At 42.2% G+C, this 20869-nt stretch overlaps 1 protein-coding gene across 3 annotated transcripts in view; it reads right to left on the bottom strand.

Moving 5' to 3' along the window:
- The window catches only part of CNDP1 (carnosine dipeptidase 1), a 409207-nt gene that overhangs the window by 249597 nt on the left and 138741 nt on the right, over positions 1-20869 (bottom strand). For all 3 annotated transcript variants that reach the window (XM_069219416.1, XM_069219418.1, XM_069219417.1), the window contains exon 4: positions 10658-10820. In XM_069219416.1, coding sequence (XP_069075517.1) covers positions 10658-10820 — 163 coding nt within the window. The remainder of the gene's footprint in view (positions 1-10657; positions 10821-20869) is intronic.

Genomic DNA, 20869 nt, shown 5'->3' with positions numbered 1-20869 from the left:
ATAAAAAGAGGATACAATCCAAAGGACATTAGAATGGGTATGGTAAAAGCACAAAACATAGGCAGAGAACATACCTTAGTAAAGAAAATGTCAATGAACTTCCAGACTAAAAATGATCAGGAAGTTAGGATGATATTGTCTTAAAATAAAGAACACAATGAAATTTCAAAAATCTTAAAAAGACATTGGAATTTATTATATAATGATTCAGATATTGGACCTTTGGTGGGAAAAGGACCAAAGATTACTTACAAGAAGGCACCTGCCAGATATCAACTGGTAAAAAGTCATTTTATTGAATAAGTACCACAAATATGGTTGAGGAAAGAAGATACAGGGTTCTTCAAATAAAAATAGTGAAAGACACTATGGGACAAACATTTAAGATCAATCAAAAAATAACCTGTGAGACAACGTATGTGGTATATGTACTGAAATGTGGTTTTGGCCTAAAGTATGTAGGGAGTACAATCTGCAAACTGAAAAAACGTATATTGGAACGCATTAGAGCAGTTAACAACAATGACTTGAGCTATGCGATGGCAAAACATCATAGACATTGCCAAGAAAATCACTGGAAACAGATGTGATATTTTGAAGTGGCACATGTCCCCGAAAATGAAAGAGGGGGCAATGGAACACTAAAACTATGTCATCTGGAATCCAGATACATCATTAAATTAAAGACTAATACCCCGTTTGGGCTAAACTCTGACGAATAACTTTTTGTACCATTATGAGAAAATAATTGAATTATCAATATATCAATTGAACAAGATTTTTTGTAAAAAAAATGTCTTATAAATAGGTGTCGATTGACATCATAAATGACACAACAAGACAGAGCATATACAAATCATGAATATTTTTTTGCCTACAAGAATGAAAATTATTGGTTTTAATTCACAGTGGGTATAGATGGGATTAAGTATGTCATTCTTCCCCACAATTGTATAATGAAATGTTTGACATTAAGAGCATTGAAAAACATTAAATCAACAATAGTGGATATAGAAATAACGCAGGACAGATACTTTGTTATATTCTTGATGGTGAATACAAGAAGCAAAGAAAAAAAGCAAAACTAGTTAGTAATAGGATAAGATGTCAATCATAAGGGATATTGCCCACATATCTTTATTCAAATAATGAACTAGGGGTCATTTATTTTATTTTGCTTTCCTTTGTTGTGTTTTTACAATACACCATGTAGAAAGAATTAGTTTTCAATTAGATAAATCATACTGCGTTCAATCATATTTTACATGAATCCAAGAGTATTGCTAGTATAAGGTACATAAAGGGTGCTCAATCTAAAACATTTAGAAAAGCTTAACTTAACATCATATAAAGGTGGCACTGTGTAAAATAACATATTAATAAAAAAACATTGGTTAGAGACAAATGTTAAAAAAACGATGTGTCTCACAATGCAACCTTATAGCTATTTGTTAAGGAACTATATAAGTGTGGTGAAAGGAGATGTTTTTTACCTGTGATCAAGACCTATTTAGGTTGAAATGCATTGGGTGGTGTTAGCACTGTTTACATAAATGATAATAAAAGGCTGGAATAAGTATCTTCCTGGAGTGCAATGATTCACCTTGTTGAACGAAATTAATAGGAGTTTGGGTCGCTAACTCCTTCATCGGCACCGGCAGTAAGAGCGCGCGATTTCCAATGAGGCCATTTGGTGATTTATATCTAGATATATATCTAGATATATATCTAGATATATATATATATATATATATATATATATATATATATATATATATATATATATATATATTCCATACAGACGAACTTGGTCATAAATAGAGACCCATCTCTCTGCCGGTGCAGTGTTAGGGTTATCTCCAAACCCTGATAAATTTCCATGAAAAAACAACGCCGCACATCCGGAGGCTGCAGGAAAACCTTTTATTAATTTCCTTGGGATGAAAGCTTTCCAACAGACCCCACAAAGCATTTTGACACACTGTATTCTTCCAAGTGGTTTTTGTCTGCTCTTGCCGTTTCTCTCCTCGCATGTTAACTTATGCACAGCATTCTGGGATTGATAGTTCAAATAAATCCTCAAACACCTGGAAACAATTCCGACACCTCTCCTGCCTTCAGCACGCACATTGCTCTTAAAGGAGTTTCATAATATGCATTTTCAAATTTAACCTCCGCCACTCGTGAATATCTGTGCAGATTTCAACAGTAGTCTTCTTTAGGCACATATCTTTCACGTCAAAGTTAAAATAATATATCGCCCTTTGCAGTTCGTCATGTTCAAAACACATTGTGCCCTTTAATTTTAATTGTCCTTTAGTTATGTTGCCCTCACATCTATTTTGTTTAACAAATTAAACCAAAAACCGATATGCTGTTACAAAAATAAATATATATATTTAGATTTTGACAAACTACATCCCTGCAGTTTGGTAACCACATGCTTATCAAAGAAGATGAAATTGAATGGACAGTATCATTCAACCATCTCAGCCGGCCAAACACACATGCGCAGTAGGCTTTCTCCAGCCCGGCACTGTGTTGCTGGACTGAAGAGAGCAGGCACAGGCTCCCAGTCTATCTGAGAGTGCCCTAGCTGGGCACTCCCAGACAATCCTAATGCTGCTCTGAGCACCATCAGGATTGGCTGCAGGGCAGGCTGGGAGCCTGTTCCTGCAGTCGACTCGAGGACAGAGGAGCGGAGCAGTGCAGTGCAGAATTAAGGTAAGTTTAAAAACATATATTTTATTTTATTTCTCTCCTTTCCCCCGCTACACGCCGTACTGCCCGCCCCTTTTCCCTCACACAAGCCGCTACCTAGTGTAAAGATACAGTGCTTGGTGCTTGCTCTGTGGGAGGAGATGAAAGACAAAAAGGAGGAACAAACAGGAAGGACTGACCACTAGCAAGCAAGGATTTTTAAGAGACTCTGAAACAAACAAATGAAAAGCACTTGGCAGACTTTAAGCCTACAAAGAAGTATATACTAAAGTATCTATAAGAAGTCTCGAAAGCTCACCTAACTATTCATGTCCATTTTTATGGTTTTCTTCTTAGTATTGCAAGGCTAAAGTTGAAGGTGCAGTGTGACCATTCTGTGAAACATCATTTGCCTAGCAGAATTAGTAACGTGCTGCATAGCCTGCTAATCTGTTGATTTAAAATATTATACATTTGCTTATTTTTGTCTTGCAATACATTCTTAAGACATATGTGTAATGTAAATTAGCCATATCAGAGCAATAATAAAGATCTTTTGGCCTCATTTTGGGTTTGGCAGACAGTGTACTATGCCACAAAAGTGGCAGAGTATCCTGTCTGCCAAACTGACGCTCAGTCCACTCTAGTCAGAGACAGGCCCACCATCATGGTTCTGATGGTGGTGCTCCTGCTGGCTAAGCAGGTGGAAATCCTACCCCAATGGCCAAATGGATTTGGGGCCATTGGTGTAGTTACATGAGAATGTCTGCCCTATTAAGAGCTGATTGCCCGATGTTCTTCTTTTCAATTCAGGACTGCCAGGGAAACACAGGTGGTTTAGAGCTGAAAACATTTAAACATGACCTCTCACACCCCGGGAGAAAACTTCTTGGGTGTCAGGATCATTAGTGTTTATGTTTTCCAAACACAAACTCCTGCTTTGGGAGTTTGTTTCTGAAGACCAAAAAAGTATGTTCTTCTGAGTGGCACCTAAAATAGGGTGTACGCTCTGCAAACTTCCAGTGTCTTTAAACGACCCGCTGTGGCAGTGCCTTGTCTGAAGGTCCAGAGATCTCTGCAGAGCCATCAGAGATCTCACAATATTTTGGCCGGTTGTTGGACCTGGCCCTTTCTGCAGGATCTTCTTCAACCTTTTTGCCTTCACCCTCCTCTTTTCTGAACCCATTTTCGTTGGCTTTTAGGACGCTGTGCACTTAACCACTGCTAAACAGTACTACAGGGCTACTGCTCTCGCCATTAAACATGGGAGAGTTGGCTTACACCCAATTGGCATGTTTAATTTACTTGCACCCCCCCACTAAAGTGGTACTGCATATACCAAGGGCATGTAAATGAATTGCTACTAGTGGTCCTGCAGCACGTTCTGTGCCACCCACATACATAGCCCTTTTAAACATGTCTCAGGCTTGCCATTGCAGCTTCTGTGTGCAATTTTAAACTGCCATTTCCACCAGGCAAAAAAACCTTTTGGAAGGCCCAAACCTTCGTTCTTAATACATATAAGTCAACCCGAGGGTAGGCCCTGAACAGCCTGGAGGGCAGGATACAGTATAATTAAAAAAGTTGTGCATGTACCTTTAAGTTCTACATGTCCTGGTGGTGAAAAACTCTTAAATTCGTTTTTCACTACTGCAAGGCCTACCTCTCCCACAGGATAACATTGGGTTATCTTATTACATTTAATAAGTGATAACTTTCAATAGGGACTAGTTTGACAGATTGAGTTTGGTGTGTAAAGAATTGCGGGGCTGTAGTTCTAAATTAGTCTTTCATGTAGTTCAATGCAATCACTGGAGTTGAAATCAGACCCGCCCACTGCCGCCTAGTGCCCCTCCCACCTCCCAAGACCAACTTAATGGTGGCTGCAGTGCAGCCGCACAGCAGGCACGTGAAGTGCGTGCTCTGCAGATGCCCTGAAGGTGCGCAAAAGGCAAGCCAGTCTGTGCATGTCCGCGACTGGACCACATCCAGCACCAGAATCCCTGGTCCAATCATTGTCCACAGCTACAATTCCATTCCCTCCCTGCCATCGACCATGGATACTGCCACAAACACTCCAACCCCATTGTACCACACTCCATGCTAGGATCTTTCACCTGTACCTTCTACCACTTCATCTTCCCAAACATGCACTCCCCAACCCCTCTCAGCAACACCCAGCCTACTCAACGAGCAACACCAGCTACCCACCACCAGTTTGCATGCACCCTCCTAAATACTTAATCACTCAGCAAACACACCACAGTGATCTGGGAGCTTATCAACACTTTTGCACCCAACATCATTTTCCTAACTGAGACCTGGCTCAACCCTGCATCATCCTCTAACATCACCATACCAACATGATACAGAATCACCGACTACAACCACATCAACAAGCCAGGCAGAGGAATTGCCATCATCCACAGAGACTGCATCAAATTCACCACCGCCACGGACGACACTATGCCATCAGTGGAACACCTCACCTTCACTATCCAAATGGGTGAGAAAGTCACCATTAGGGGATCCCTCATATACTGTCCACCAGGATCTTAAACCACCTTCTGTAACCTCATCACTGTTTTCATCACACCCCTCGCCATTCTCTCGAAAGTCGACATGTACCTGGGTGACCTCAATTTTCACCTCCAGTGACCACATCAAACATGGCCATGCCACCGAACCCACATAAACTTACCACTCAATCACCCACTTCTTCATCATGACCCCCCATGCCCTCTCCCCAATGCAACCCAGCGCCGCCCACCGAAGCTGGAACATGACCTCAGAGACCAAATAGACCAACACTCTCGCCCTCAACCCACCCAAACACCACAACAATATAAACCTGGATGTCAGAAGCTTCAAAACCTGGAACACTGACGGTGCTGACATCGTCATCCCAATCAAGAACAAGAAACACAGGAGATCCACGAAGCAAGCCATCTGGTAGACCAAGGACCTCAGGACAGCCAAGCGCCACTGCAAGCACCTCGAGAGCAGGTGGCGTACCAACAAAGACTCAGCCGAGAGAACCACCTACATATCAGCATTCAATGTATACCACCCCTAACTACATGAGGTAAAAAAAAAAGCCCAGGGATTATGCATTGAAGTTAACCCCAACAATAGTAAGGAGCTCTTCTGCACAGTCAAGAAATTCACCAACACCGCTACATCGACACGCACCATCTCCTCCTCTCAGGACCTTTGCGTCAGCCTCATAGATTTCTTCCACTACAAAATCACCAAAATCTACAGAAATTTCAAACCCCAACTGAAGCCTGAAAACTTTTTCAATGGCCATACCTCCACACACATTACAAACTACCTCACCACTCAGGACACCATCTGACCCATACCGCCACCACATATTCAAGCTCGGAGCATCTAGGATCAGCCTTGAACATTGTTAGACTTTTCATCCTTGGCGTGGTCTCCCTTAACTTTTTGCCTCTGTTCCCCAGGTTGTTGATGTGTGCTGGACTCAGATTTTACTGTTTTTGTTACTCTGGGCACTTTACCACTGCTAACCAGTGCTAAAGTGCAAGTGCTCCTGTTTAAAATGTGTACGTAATTGGTTCTCCATGATTGGCATATTTGTTTTACTGTTAAGTCCCTAGAAAAGTGCACTAGAGGTGCTCAGGGCCTGTAAATCAAATGTTACTAGTGGGCCTGCAGCACTGGTTGTGCCACCCACACAAGTAACCCTGTAATCATGTCTCAGACCTGCCACTGCAGTGTCTGTGTGTGTATTTTTACACTGTAAATTCGACTTGGCAAGTGTACCCACTTGCCAGGCCTAAACCTTCCCTTTTCTTACATGTAAGGCACCCCTAAGGTAGGTTTTAAGACAAAAAAGTACACTGTTCCAAGAAAAAGAAAAAAGGAGCGAACCTAATTCTACAGGAGCGAGAACCCTCATGCATCACACTGGATGACTGGCTTCATCATTGGGAAGGCTCCTCGTCAGGCCGGTACTGCAATGCCTAACGGGCTCCCCAATGGGGGGCTCTTAACCGTATTGCTCAGATAGTAGCAGATGAGAAACAGATTGTTTCGGTCGGGTAAGTACCCAAGCAAAGGATGGAGAGAATCGAATGTTAAAATTGGTTACCAATCGACAAATATCAATCATAAGTTAATCAGTATTAGTGTGATGGGGACCAAGGTTAAAAACAAGATAGGAGTAACGGGTGATTAATAATATTCAGCTACTCTCAATAAAAATATAAGAGGATCAAACCAACTATGGTACCTCTCTACAACAGGTCTACATGTTTCGCGTCTGGTTGTCAGAATAACTGCCTCAAGTTTAACCCAGACAAGACAGAGGTCTTGATCTTCAGAAGCAACTCTCCCCGGGATGCCTCCTGGTGAACCACAGAACTGGGGCCCATACCAACCCCAGCTGAGCATGCCAGGAATCATCCTGGACAGCAAACTCACCATGAGGTCCGAAGTCAATGCAGTGCCATTCACCTGCTTCTTCATCCTGTGCATGTTACATAAGAGTTTCCAGTGGCTTCCCCAAATTGTAAGATGCACCATCACCCAAGCCCTCGTCACCAGTTGACTGGACTACGGAAACACAGTCTACATGGGATTCTAGACCCACCTTCTTCAAAGGCTACAGACGGCCCAGAGCGCTGCAGCAAGACTCACCCTGGATCTCCCTAGTTGCACCCACAACACCCCCACCTCAAAAAACTCCACTGGCTTCCAGTTCAGAAGTGATGCCTGTTCAAACTCCTCACCCATGAGTTTAAAAACTTGCACAACTCTGGATCTCCCTACATCAACCACCATCTGAGATTCCACAAACCCTCCAGACACCTCTGCTCAGTCTCCCTTGTGCTGGCCCATACCCAATGCACACAACACAGCAGAGCAGGAGGATGCTCCTTCTCCTACCTTGCAGCCAAACCCTGGAATGGCCTTCCCCTGCACCTAAGGATCTCCCCTACTCTACAGGAGTTTCATAGGACGCTGAAGACCTGACTCTTCGACTGACACCCTGGACCCTGGCAGTGCATGAATACCTTCACGGGTGACAACTCGTGCTCTACAAGCCGACTGACTGATTGATTGATTGATTGAAGTGGAAAGAAACATCAAACAGCCAATAGAACTAGATGGGAGATTAATACTCTGCTGGGCTAAAGCAAGATGTAACTGATAAAGTTTTAAACCAATGGATGAAAGAGGCTAAGGGGGGACTCAAAGCAGACTTAGGGCCATATTTATACTTTTTGATGTAAAACTGCGCTAACGAAATCACTGTTGCACTCACTCACTTCATTATAAATTTCTGTTACATCATCTGCCAGTCGTATGGGGCATAATGAGCTCAACTCAATCAGTTCAGCAAGTCCTTCTTATTCGAGCAGCAAGTTCTCATCATATGTTTTGGGACTAAAGGAATCCTGAAGGTGACTTTTATTCTGCAGCCCGCTCTAATCTATGCTCTAGTCTCACGACGAGTAGTATAGTACCCCCTCCCTGAAAACTTTGCACATGGAGTACCCTTCAGACCCGAATGGGGCACGGTCTCCAACAAACCAACAAATACATTGAGAGTGCAGTTCATGTTTCTCTTTGGAGTGGGCATTATGGGGCTTGTAGTTCAAACGGTTTTGTACATCATGGTGAAATACGTTTCATGCAATTCAGTGTGCATTTCGCTCCTAGGAAGCACAACAAACACAAGAATGGAGCACGCACTGCACCCCAACGAACTACGAACTCGTAAATGCAGTTCCTTGTTCCTTATGTATTGGAATTATGGGCTTTGGATATTTTACATGTTTATATTTCATGCAATTGTTCATGCACCTTTTGTGCTGGTTATTGCTTGTCACCTCTTCGGGGACTGTACTGTGCATGATATAGATAAGGCACTTGGCAAGGTACTAATCCAGTACAATATTTGCAGAGTAAATTTACCCCCATATATGGCTAGATCTTTTAACTTACTGTGGGCTGTACATCTATGCCTTCTCATATGGCTAGGCTTGTGTTTGCGCCCTGCTTTAGCATGGGCCACACCAGAGTACACAAAGGCTATGGACAGGTTATGAAGGGTGGGAGAGTTAGTATCGACCCCGGGCCTTAATAAGCAACAGGAGGCACCCAACCGCAAGAGAGGCCACAGGGTTCACACCTAGCCCTAACTCAGCATCAGCCTAGGGGCATGCCTTGGGGGGACTGGTCACTCTGGCCTTATATGATCCTAAATGAGCCACTAACTCCATGTGATGCTTGGGAGGACCAGGTCACAAAGGCAACAGCGGAGGTCAATGCAGGCTACATTATACAACGGAAGTGATGTGCATGGCTATAGGTGTATGTGCGCTCCCTGGCTCCAGCAGCCAGAGTCCACAGGTGAAATGTATTGGAGCTATGGATTTAATGCTGACCTTGTAATTTCAGACTGGGATGGTAATGTAGGCTTTCCTTTTTTTTTCACTTGTGGGTGATTCACCCTCGACCTAATCCTAACCTCATCCTTTACGCAGTAGCTCATTCTTGCACTTAAATTTTTTACCTCGATCCCTTACCTTAGCTCTATTTTTCAATGTAATCTGTAAGATAACCACATCACTAACCCTAACTATAATTCTAACCATATGCCTCATGTTATACCTCATATTAATGTGTTTTTAATCCCATCCTTTACTATTTAATTTTACCTACCTCTAAACCTAGCATTAATGCTGCTCCTGTCACTCGCACAAAGCATAAAACGTATTCTTTAACTTACCTTTTATGTTTTCCAAAGCATTAATCCATCCATGACACTGACATTTCCTTGTTTAGTTTCCATTTTCATCCTCTTGATGTTCTTGTATGTTTGTGTTTTTAACCTAAGGATATTTGTAACTTACGTTGACTCGCTCTCGTGCAATGATGTCAGTCTGACTGCCACTATGATGACCTCTCAGGTCCTCCCTGCATGATTTAAAGAAGCCCTCTCCACTCCGACACACACACAAAAACACAGAAGACAGCCACTGCATACTAAACAGCACCAGTTAACTTATACTACGACGCTTGTTTTGTGCAGTTTCACCCTATTAAAACCTAAACTTTTGCTCAAAGAATGTTAAGTAATGTAATTTACGACCATTCCAAGGTAAAAGACAGTGGCGGCCGGTTCGTATTTACAATGGGGGCAGGAAGGGAGGATACAATAAAAAGTTTTTTTTTTTAAAAAGGCACCTATCTGTAGAAGATCTTCTCCCCTCGCGTTGCATTGTCTCTCCCAGACCTGACGCGCAACGTTGCGGGAACCAGGAAACTGTACAAGCCAATCCTGATGCTGGTTTCATGCTGGTTACCAGTATGAAACCAGCATCAGGATTGGTGGGAGCGGGCTCTCTCAGCACTCACGAGAGCACTGGAAGTCTGTGCCTATTCTAACCCAGCTGTCTTAAGACAGCTGAGTTAGAGATGTTTAAAGTGCACATGCCAGGCTGGCCGTCGCAAGATGGCCGGTCAAAGGGACATGCGCACTTCAAACAAGTGCACAGCTCCCTGCTGCTTGGTTCAGGACGGGGCACTGAAAAGTAAAATGGTGAACATTTTTTTGGCGGGGCAATGCTCCTCCGCCCACATAGCTCCTGCTAAGAGCAATGAAAATGATTTACAGAGCAGTTAAATGTTATAATTTACCCACCTGATAATTACTCTTGCTATAGTCAAGGAAGATGTTATGTGAAATAAGGGGGCAGTCAGCACACACCTTTTCAGCACTGCTTCTAAACTGTGCACTTTCACCCAAAGAACATTGTTAAAGCAAAGAAAAAATTAATGTATTGTTATTTCAGTTACCATACACTCACTTTAGAGGACAGTCATAGGCAAAATGTAAAATGTAAAAAGAAAACCTTACATTTCCTAGTTGCTCCTACACCCAGGAAAGCAAATTACTAAAGTAAGTCGGAGTACCTACCATTGATTTCTGTCATTGTGTAAGGATCCGTGTTCCATCCATCCTCCATTCTGGCGGGTTGGACATCTAAGTGTCCATAAAAGCAAACAGTTGGTTTTGCTGGATCTCTCCCAATTTCTGCAAGAATTACAGGTGGCTCTGGAATGCTCTCGCCACTGTTCAGCTGTGAAAAGGTACATATCAATGAGAAACTATGCATGTTGGTATCTTTGGTTCCATGCTAGCTAATTTCTGTTACTCTTTATTTAAGAATTGAGTTAAAAAACACTGTTTTTATTGTCTTTCTTCTCTGTTCCCCACTTAGGCCCTCATTACTAGTGGCCCAATAACTTAGATGGGGCAGGCAACAGGATTCACCATTCCTGTTGCAGTTTGAGTATAATTCTGACAGGGTTGGTAATAAGAGTTGTTGCTCCTGATAGAATTGTAGGTTTTGTGAAATCAGCACAACTGTAAAGTATTTCACATGGAGTTTTCACCTCATGCAAGCAGGCGAAGTATCGTAGTGGGATGGATGGAAAAAAACAGGCACCATCAGCACAGTAAGTATTATTTCCATATGTATTCCCTCAAAAATCCATTATTATCATTATCTGCATGACCCAGGAATAATCAGCGACTTCGGTAATGGTAATTCTGGGGAGGGGAGATAGTGGGAATTATTACAAGCCACTTGTAACAAGGGCCTCAGTTACTTTATGTATTGCACTTATTAACCTGGACATACCTGTTACTGTTGGTCAGACTTCATTATGCACAACTGTTTTACATATTTGCCCAAGTGAAGGCCTTTCAAATTGCCTTTGAGCCAAAACTCATTGATGCTTCCAATTTTAATTCATGGAATGTTCATCATTTTAGCTACCTAAAGAAACACATCCCTTGTTTCTTGGTTTGTGGTGTAAATAGCAAACACCAGAAGCCTAACCATGGCTAAGGGTCTTTTGAACTTTTAGAAATGGCTCATATTGGGAAAAGACCACTTGCATATATGTTGGTGTTTTGAAAAAATGTATAAAGTAAACACAATATATAGCATTAATTATAAATTACGAACTTGCACTAGAGAATCACTTCAGATTGTTAGTCCTTGCTTAAACAGAAGACGGAATGGTTAGTGGATTTACCTACATATACAATATTTAACTTGATGCAACTTCTGCATCATGTAAGAAACAAAATGATAAGGTTTCCTCATCGGGGCAATTACACATCTTTTCAATCAATCAATCAATCAATTAGAGCATTTGTAAAGCACACTACTCACCTGTGAGGGTCTCAAGGTGCTGATGGGGGGGGGGGGGGGTGTTACTGATCGAACAGCCGAGTCTTGAGGTGTTTTCTGAAGGTACATAGGTCCTGTGTCTGTCGTAGGTGGGTGGGAAGAGTGTTCCACGTCTTGGCGGAGAGGTGGGAGAACAATCTGCCACCGACAGTTGTTCTGTGGATGTGTGGGATGGTGGTGAAGGCAAGGTCAGCGGAGCCAAGCTGTCGGGTTGGGGTGTAGAAGGAGAGCCGTCTGTTGAGGTATTCTGGTCCGGTGTTGTGTAGTGCCTTGTGAGCATGGGTGAGGAGTTTGAACATGATTCTCTTGTTGACGAGGAGCCAGTGCAGATCTCTCCGGTGGGCTGTGATGTGGCTGTGGCGGGGGATGTCCAGGATGAGGCATGCGGAGGCGTTCTGTATGCATTGCAGTCTTTTCTGGAGATTGGCCGTGGTTCCTGCGTAGAGGGTGTTGCCATAGTCCAGTTTGCTGCTTACGAGGGCTTGGGTGACCGTCCTTCTGGGTCCAGTGGGGATCCATTTGTAGATATTCTGAAGCATGCAGAGGGTGTTGAAGCAGGAGGAAGATGCGGTGTTGACTTGCTGGGTCACTGATAGTGATGAGTCCAGCATGAATCCCAGGTTGCGTGCATGGTCAGTGGGAATCTTTTGATTCTGACCTGTTCCTAAAGGCTGGCAGGGTCGCTCTGCAACTCCCTATGTGCAGTTTCTGATATGGACAGTCATTGTCATGAAAACAGAGAAAATGAAAGAAGATATGGACAATTGTAATTCATCGCTTGCTGTTTCCATATCTGTTATTGTTCATTTAACACCTACGTTGTTGTAGGGATTACTACCTAACCTAAAGTCCACCATCTACGTAAAGCATTATCATGTCACAGAGCTGCTGCGCTTAAGTGATATCAATACACAGGCCCAATAATTTGCCCATGACAATGCTCCTGCGTGATAAAGAAACCAGCAAAGCTTTGTGGTTTATGTACAAGTGAAGGCAGAGTGCTCCACAAATGAAAACCTAATTTATAACTGTAGGATCATGCCTCAGAGTGAGGGAATGTTGTGAGGGTGGAATCTTAGGGTCCTAGGATTCCAGAAGAAGAGAGAAGGAGAAGCAGTGAGGAGCAGAGCGGAGATGGAGGCTTGATATGTCGCTGGGGGTTATATAAATTGTTGTACCATCAACATCGAAATAAAGACAAAGAAAACGAACCAGGATTACCGCGTGATTTCTACATAAATTGGCGATGAGGATTATTCTGCGCAGGGGGCAGAAATTACTTATAACCCCCAACCCCTGGATATCTACAATCTCTGTCAACCAGGCAAGACTTTTATTAATGACTGAAAAACAGATATCTGCTTCTTTATCATTTCATACGGCAATAATCAAAAAAGGAGACTTTCTAACGGTGATAATACTATTTATGCAGTTTGTGTGTTTGAAACGAACTTCAATTTGAACTTGGACCTTTTAAACTAAACGTGACTCGTAGGATTATATAAGTTTAAAAGCTCATGGTCGTTGATTTAGTGCGGGGTGACCAAGTACATTTTGATTATTCTCAAAAATCGTTTTGTAACTTAAGAGCGGCGCGCGCGTGTAAGAACACACGTGTAAAACGGATTCAATTCAAATTATACACAGTGCGCGTGTTGACCACACGCGCACCAAGCATAGCATTTCAGCGCGCGTGCTGCACGGACATACATCGAGTTACAAACAATCACGCGCTCCTCACGTGCTTTATTTACAAAGGAAAAAACGAAAAAGGAATGGAAATGGAAAATTAAAATACGCTTACCTTACTATTTTTGGAACTCTACAGTTTTAGCAGCCAGCTTCCTCTTTTGTGGACTTCGACTAAAATAACCGTGGAAGACAAGACTACGCCGATTGGATAAAATAGAATAGTGAACATTGTAAAAGGACTACTGGATAGAAGAAACAGGAAGAAAATAGTAGGAACAAAAAAAGCACTATTGTTTGCACATTGGTGCAGGAGAAGTATTATATTATGAACTAATGTGAATATTTCATTGAACGAAAGCGTTGTTATGTTAAATTATTATTTTAGATTATTATTTTAACTTCTTACTTTAATTTATTATTTTAGTATATTATTGTAGTTTATTATTTTTTTCTTCCATCAGGATGGCAGAACAAAATATGTCTTCACCACCGTGTTTCCTACCTGTAACTGGCGAACCTTCAATATTGTGGAAACGATGGCGAAATATATTTTCCACATATTTGTTGGCCATTGAGGGGGATAGATATACCCCTATAAGGAAACAAGCAATACTGCTTCACCATCTTGAAGCGGAGGGGAGAAGAATTTATGATGACCTACCTGAAATACCTTTGGGCACTGGAGATGGTCATCCTACTAATGTGTATGAAATGTCATTGCTGATGCTAGAAAAACATTTCACTCCCAAACTGAGCACAGTATTTGAGCGTCATAAATTCTTCTCCCGTGTCCAAGGCCAAGATGAAGATATTATGTCATTTGTGGCAACTCTAAGAGGATTGGCAGTCACATGTGACTTTCATGATTTATCTGACTCCTTGATTCGTGACCAAATAGTACATTGCACAAATAATAAGAAGGTGAAGGAAAAATTATTATCAATGGACCATACGCTGGAGGAAAGTATACAAGTAGCCAGGAGTATGGAACACACGGCTACTTGGATGAAGGAAATAGAAAAGTCTAGCACGCAGATGAGGGATGTTGATGATAAATCAACAATAGAAGTGAAGGAAGTAAAATTGAAAAAACAGGGATATTCAGTTGACAATACAGAAAGAAAAACAGGTGAAAGGAAGACTTTTAACATAATATGTTTTAGATATGGGTGTTCAGGTCACATTGCATCTAGTTCTAAGCGTACTGCACGAAACATAGTATGTAGGTCCTGTGGGAGGAAGGGAAATTTGGCTAAGGTGTGCAGATCCAAAGGGAAGGCAACGAATAGTGTGAAATCTATTGACAATTTAGATGATGATCACCAAGAAATTATATTACCCATCCATGAGATTGGTGAAACCAAACAATCTCTGGCAGAACCTAAATGTGTGGGAAGGTGGAAGAGTGAAAGTTGCTACAAATTAGAAAAACCACATTGCCATGTGCTTATGGATTCTGTAATAGTGAAAGTATTAGTAGATTTGGGTAGTCTATTCACATTGATTTCAAGAAAAACCTTTGAAGGCACATTAAAAAAAAAAGTTGATGATTTGTTGAAAACTGATGTGAGGGCGGTTGGTTATGGAGGCAGGAGAATAGAAATTATGGGAATGGAATGGATGGATATTGTGTTTGAAGGGAATGGAGTTTATGGTAAAGTCTATGTCACGAACAAAGAATCAGACCTTCTGGGATGGAGACATCAAAAAGATTTGAATATAGTGCTCGACCCGAATGCTCCTAATCCAGTTATGATTATGGAGCAAGCGGCCAATGTGGATGATTTGGTTCCCAATGAACAGTGGTCTGAAGATTTAATGTCTAAGTTTTCGAAGGTTTTTACTGACAAACTTGGGAAATTAAAGGGATTTACACACCATATAATTTTGAAAAGCAATGCTATCCCCATAGTACATAAAGTAAGACCAGTCCCCTTTTTGATGGGAGAACCATTACGACATGAATTAGATAAACTTCTTCAACAAAAAATAATAGAGCCAATTGAGTCGTCTGAGTAGTTGGCACCAATAGTTTTAGCACCCAAGGATGGGAACAAGGTCCGGTTGTGCATCGATTTGAGAGATCTCAATAAGAATATTTGGGTGGATAGACAGCCCCTTCCGAATATTAACGAGATGTTGAGCATAATGAGTAGTGGAAGGGTATTTAGTGTATTGGACATGTCAGCTGCATATCACCAGGTCAATTCACATCCAGAATCTAGACCTCTGACTTCTTTTGTAACACCCCTTGGGGCATATAGGTATTGTAGGATGCCTTTCGGTTTGGCGTCAGCCTCTGCTGTCTTCCAACGGATAATGTAGAACATTTTTAGAAACCTGGATAATGTCTTATGCTTCCAAGATGATGTAATTGTAATAGGAAAGTCACTGGAGCATCATGATGAAGTTACTGTTGGTAGTGTTTAAGAGGATGGAAGATCATGGTTTGACGGTAAAAAAAGAAAAATGTCAACTAAGGAAAAGTAGTGTGAACTACTTGGGACATGAGATTTCAGCTGGTGGCATTAAACCGAAGAAAAGCATAGTGGAGGCAATTAGAAATGCCCCATGTCCTACCGGTAAAGATCAGTTGAAGTCATTTTTAGGGCTAGCAGAATATTTCTCAAAATTTGTATGCAATTTTGCAGAACTTGTAGAGCCCATGAGGATCTTATTGAAGAAAGGAGCAGTGTTTTAATGGAATGAGGATTGTGCAAAGGCATTTGAGCAGATTAAGGTGTCCATTGCTGGATCTCCAACTTTAGGTCATTTTAATGTGATGAGGAAGACAATTATATTTACCGATGCCAGTAATGTGGGATTGGGGGCAGTTCTAATTCAGATTGAAGATGATGATGAAAAAATCATTGGCTTTGCCTCACGGAGATTGCAAGGAGCGGAACTGACATATTCTACCATAGAAAAAGAAGCATGGGCTTGCTGTTGGGGAATTAACCATTTCAAGTATTATTTATGGGGGCTACCTTTCAATCTAAGAACTGATCATAAACCCTTGTTGCAAATTTTTAAGTGTGGTCGAGGGTTGGAAGGTAGTTTAACTCCCCGGATTTCCAGATGGTTGTTGTCTGTTATGGAGTTCAACCTTAAGGTAGAATATGTGAAGGGAAAGAAGAATGTGGTTGCAGATTGCCTGTCAAGACTACCTTTTGAGGAATGTGGAGATGGAAATGTTGAAATGTGCAGCGTGCGATAAGAGGCCTTCTTGATTGATGCAGAATTGGCTTTAAGTAAGGAGGAATGGGATGAAGCTGTAAAAGATGACTCAGAATATAATAAGTTAAAAGAGCTTGTGATGGATCAAAATTTTGGGGAAGAGGAAGACTTGAAGAAATTTTTAGCAGTAAAAGATGAACTAAGTATACAGGGGGAAAAGATTTTGAGAAGGAATAGAATCGTACCACCGTTGAAATTGAGGAAAAGATTGGTAACAATTGTACATGAGGGACATTTGGGTAAAAGTTCAACTAAAAGAAGGTTGCAGCAATTTTACTGGTGGCCTAGGATGGACAGGGATGTGGAGAAGGTGGTTGAAGAGTGCCAAGCATGTAGGAACAGTGACAAGTCGAAGATTGTGAGGGAACCTCCCTTAGGTCAAATGCTAGCTTTGGATTTAGTGGGGCTAATTGAGAGATTAGGAAAAAATAATCGCTTCCTCATGGTTCTTGTGGATTATTACAGTAAATGGTTCCGTATTAAGTGCACTGAGCAAATTACTACAGACAAAATAATTGAATTTCTTAGAGACTCATTTTTAGAGGAAGGGGTTCCGAAAATGTTGGTTACGGACAACGGTGTACAATTGGTTTCTGTCGCCAAGACCACGTTTCTAGATGGGTTGAGGATAAAACATGAGAAAGTTGCGTTATGTCGGCCGCAGGCTAATGGTCTAGTAGAAAGGGTGAACAGAATCATAATGGGAAATATTCAATTGTCCTTAGCTAATGGATTGAACTGGAGACATGAGTTGAACAATATGTTATGGGCGCACAGAATAACACCTCATTCTGTGACAGGTGTGTCACCTTTCATTGCTCTTAAAGGGAGAGAGCCGGGTACTAAGGAATCTCTTTGGTGGATCAGTGAGAAACGGCAAGTGTGTGTTGATCAGGAGAAGTTGCAGACAAGAGTCATGTGTTCTCAGAAGAGAAATAAAATGAGTTATGACAGAAGAAAAGGTGTTAAATTTACTGAAGTGAAGTGTGGGGATCTCGTGGCGGTTAAGAAGGTAGGAATGGTAATAAAAGGTGACAGCAAATTTCACACACCACAAAAAGTAATTTCTGTAAAGAATTCTGTAGTCAAGTTGGAGGATGGTAGAGAATGGAGTCCAGGGAACTTGTGCATTGTCAAATAGAAGTAGTGGTTTTACATACATTTCCATGCAAACTGCACCAACTATAATGATGTACATCTTGCGGTGTGCCAGTAGTGGAAATTATATGTAGTGGAAATTATACACTGTTACATGTTTAAGAATGTATTGCATAGGAGTATATTATATGTTTATTCTTGCTTTCATTCCTTTCCATTTCAACTCATTTCAACTCATCTTATTTTTCTTTCTAATTATTGTAATTTAATTATAATTTTAATTGTTGTAATTCATAAGGGGGAAGATGTGTAGGATCATGCCTCAGAGTGAGGGAATGTTGGTTGTGAGGGTGGAATCTTAGGGTCCTAGGATTCCAGAAGAAGAGAGAAGGAGAAGCAGTGAGGAGCAGAGCGGAGATGGAGGCTTGATATGTCGCTGGGGGTTATATAAATTGTTGTACCATCAACATCGAAATAAAGACAAAGAAAACGAACCAGGATTACCGCGTGATTTCTACAATAACTATTTAATTTTCAATTGGTAATGAGTTCATGCCACTCACAGCCACATGAAAGAACTAAAGATCAAGCATTTTTTAAAACAAATGTAATTGCACAATGCTTTTTTTTATAAATCTTTTTGAGCCGTCTCTTAGACAAACAGTAGATTTTCAATGACTGTATAAATATATGTGGTTAAGTCCACACAATCAGCAGAGCATATTCAATATGAACAATGGATGTTGTGGTACTCGAATACTAACAGGTAAATCTGAAAATCAAATAATAGATAATAGGCCTAATTTAGACATAGTCAGGCAGCCTGCTGTCTGTCATGATGTAGGACTTAATCTCCTCTGCCATCCGGGCCCATAAATGCCAACATTTTGAAAAAAAGAGCGGCAGATTTTGAAAATAAATCGGGAGACGTCATTTCTCCACTGAGTACATTAAAGAAAACGCAGTGTCAGGCAGCAGACAGCTAAATGACCCCGTGGTTTAAAAATCAGAAGTGTCCCGCCTGAACTGGGTCTGAATTGGGGTCTGTTGGTATGTATTATGGCCTTAGAATGTATTCCGGCCAGACTGTTGCCTGCCAAATTACAAGATCACCACTGGCCCCACAGTAAACTAGATGGGAACTCCTGCGAAGAACCTGGAGCTCAGTCCCCCTCCTCCCCCCAGCACCACGGGAGCTGTGGGGGCCTTTGTTACATCACTGTCTGTGCCTTTCACAGTAGCCCCTATCACTGCAGCTCCTGTGAAAGCAATTAAAGTTTGGTTCACGACTGCCATCTTTTGGGTGGCTGCATACTAAACTTTATTGTTTTCAGAAACAAACTCCCTAAGTGGGGTTTGTTTCTGACAAGCAAAAAACAAACGCCCTCCTCATCCTGAGGCTTTACTCTCTGATTAACAGTCAGGTGGGAAAGGATGAGGTATTTTTCAACACCTGCGGCTGCACGTGGCACACTCAGTGTGTCCTCCTAAGAGGGCGGTTCCTTAGTGCTGCATTTGGCACACTCTCCTTCCTTCCACTTGTTGAAGCCCCATGTCAGGTGCTCTCCCCCTGCGTCAGTTCCGCCGCCTGGTGGGAGCAGGGGCAGGTACATATACCTGATACTGTATTGGTGCTGCTCTCTTTGTTCCTCTGCTGACCTCGCTGTGACCTTAGTCTCTTATCTGGTGTAATGACGGCAACTCCCGACATTGAATTACATTTTAAATAACTCACGGCCACCACTTCTCTTGTGTTCTGGGTCATGGCCGCTCTAGGGTACAGCGGCGCTGTAATTACAGAGACAACCCTCTGGCTCGCTCCGCGTCGCCTGCCTCTGCCCTCGCAGCCGTGCCCGTTTATTATATACCAGCCCTGACGACAGCAGGGCAAAACCACACAATATCGTGACCTAACATATGGGGAAAAACATGTGGTGTGAATGAAGACCTCCACACCTTTGACCCCCACTGATGGTAGTGTCCTGGCACCAGTTTCATCACTGGTGTGCGACACTACATTCCTCCAAAAATCAAACGAAGAAAAACACATCAGTATACATATATGTATTACATGTCTACAAGATGATCACGCAGTCTGGTGGAGGGAGTCGGATTGCTGCGCAAGTTGTATCTGGTAGCATTTGACCTCCCCGGGACAGAGCTTTGACTTGAATCTCTGCAGGTGACATCATTAGGAACAGGGGCCAGCCCTGGATCAGTCGAGTGAGGCACACAGGGGTCACCCGTGGCATCACTACTCTGTATGGACCCACCGTCGTCATGAAAAATCCAGAAATCTGGATCTTGCATCTCGGTGGCTGGAGGATGGAATTTCTTGAACAGGGACACATTTCAGGTAACAACAACAGGTCCTAGTTGCGCCACAACTGAGGATCCATTACGACGAATGACAGTCCACGAACTGTGTCGAAGGGCATTCAAAACTTACTGCCAGATGACGTGTCTTTCAGCAACACCTTGTCACCTGCCTGAAGGCTAGAGCGTTTAGCACGTCTTTTGTAGGTGGCATACTTGTTGGTGGCCAAACACCGTTCAAAAACCTGGTCATTGTTTAAAGTCGGCGGGACCCAGGACCTGTGATGTGGGATGGAATCAAGTATTGCTTGCCCAAAAACTACATGTTCAGGAGCTCAGTTAGTAGTTGAGTGAGGGGTCTGGCGATAATTACGTAAAAAAGAATAAATGGCATAGTCGCTGGATTGACCACTCGAATGAGCAATACGGATTGCTTTGTTAAGAGTTCTCATAAAACGCTCGACTTCTCCATTGGCTTGAGGCCAACGGGGGGTGACCCGACGATGTCGAATGCCAGCGCTCTTAAAATACTCAGCCATTTCTCGACTCTGAAAAGGCGGGCCGTTGTCAGTTTTGATTTCAGC

This window comes from Pleurodeles waltl, chromosome 2_2 (genome assembly GCF_031143425.1).
Source record: "Pleurodeles waltl isolate 20211129_DDA chromosome 2_2, aPleWal1.hap1.20221129, whole genome shotgun sequence".
Taxonomy (NCBI): domain Eukaryota; kingdom Metazoa; phylum Chordata; class Amphibia; order Caudata; family Salamandridae; genus Pleurodeles; species Pleurodeles waltl.
Note: the sequence above shows the minus strand (reverse complement) of the source record. Positions and strands in the feature narration are given on the sequence as shown.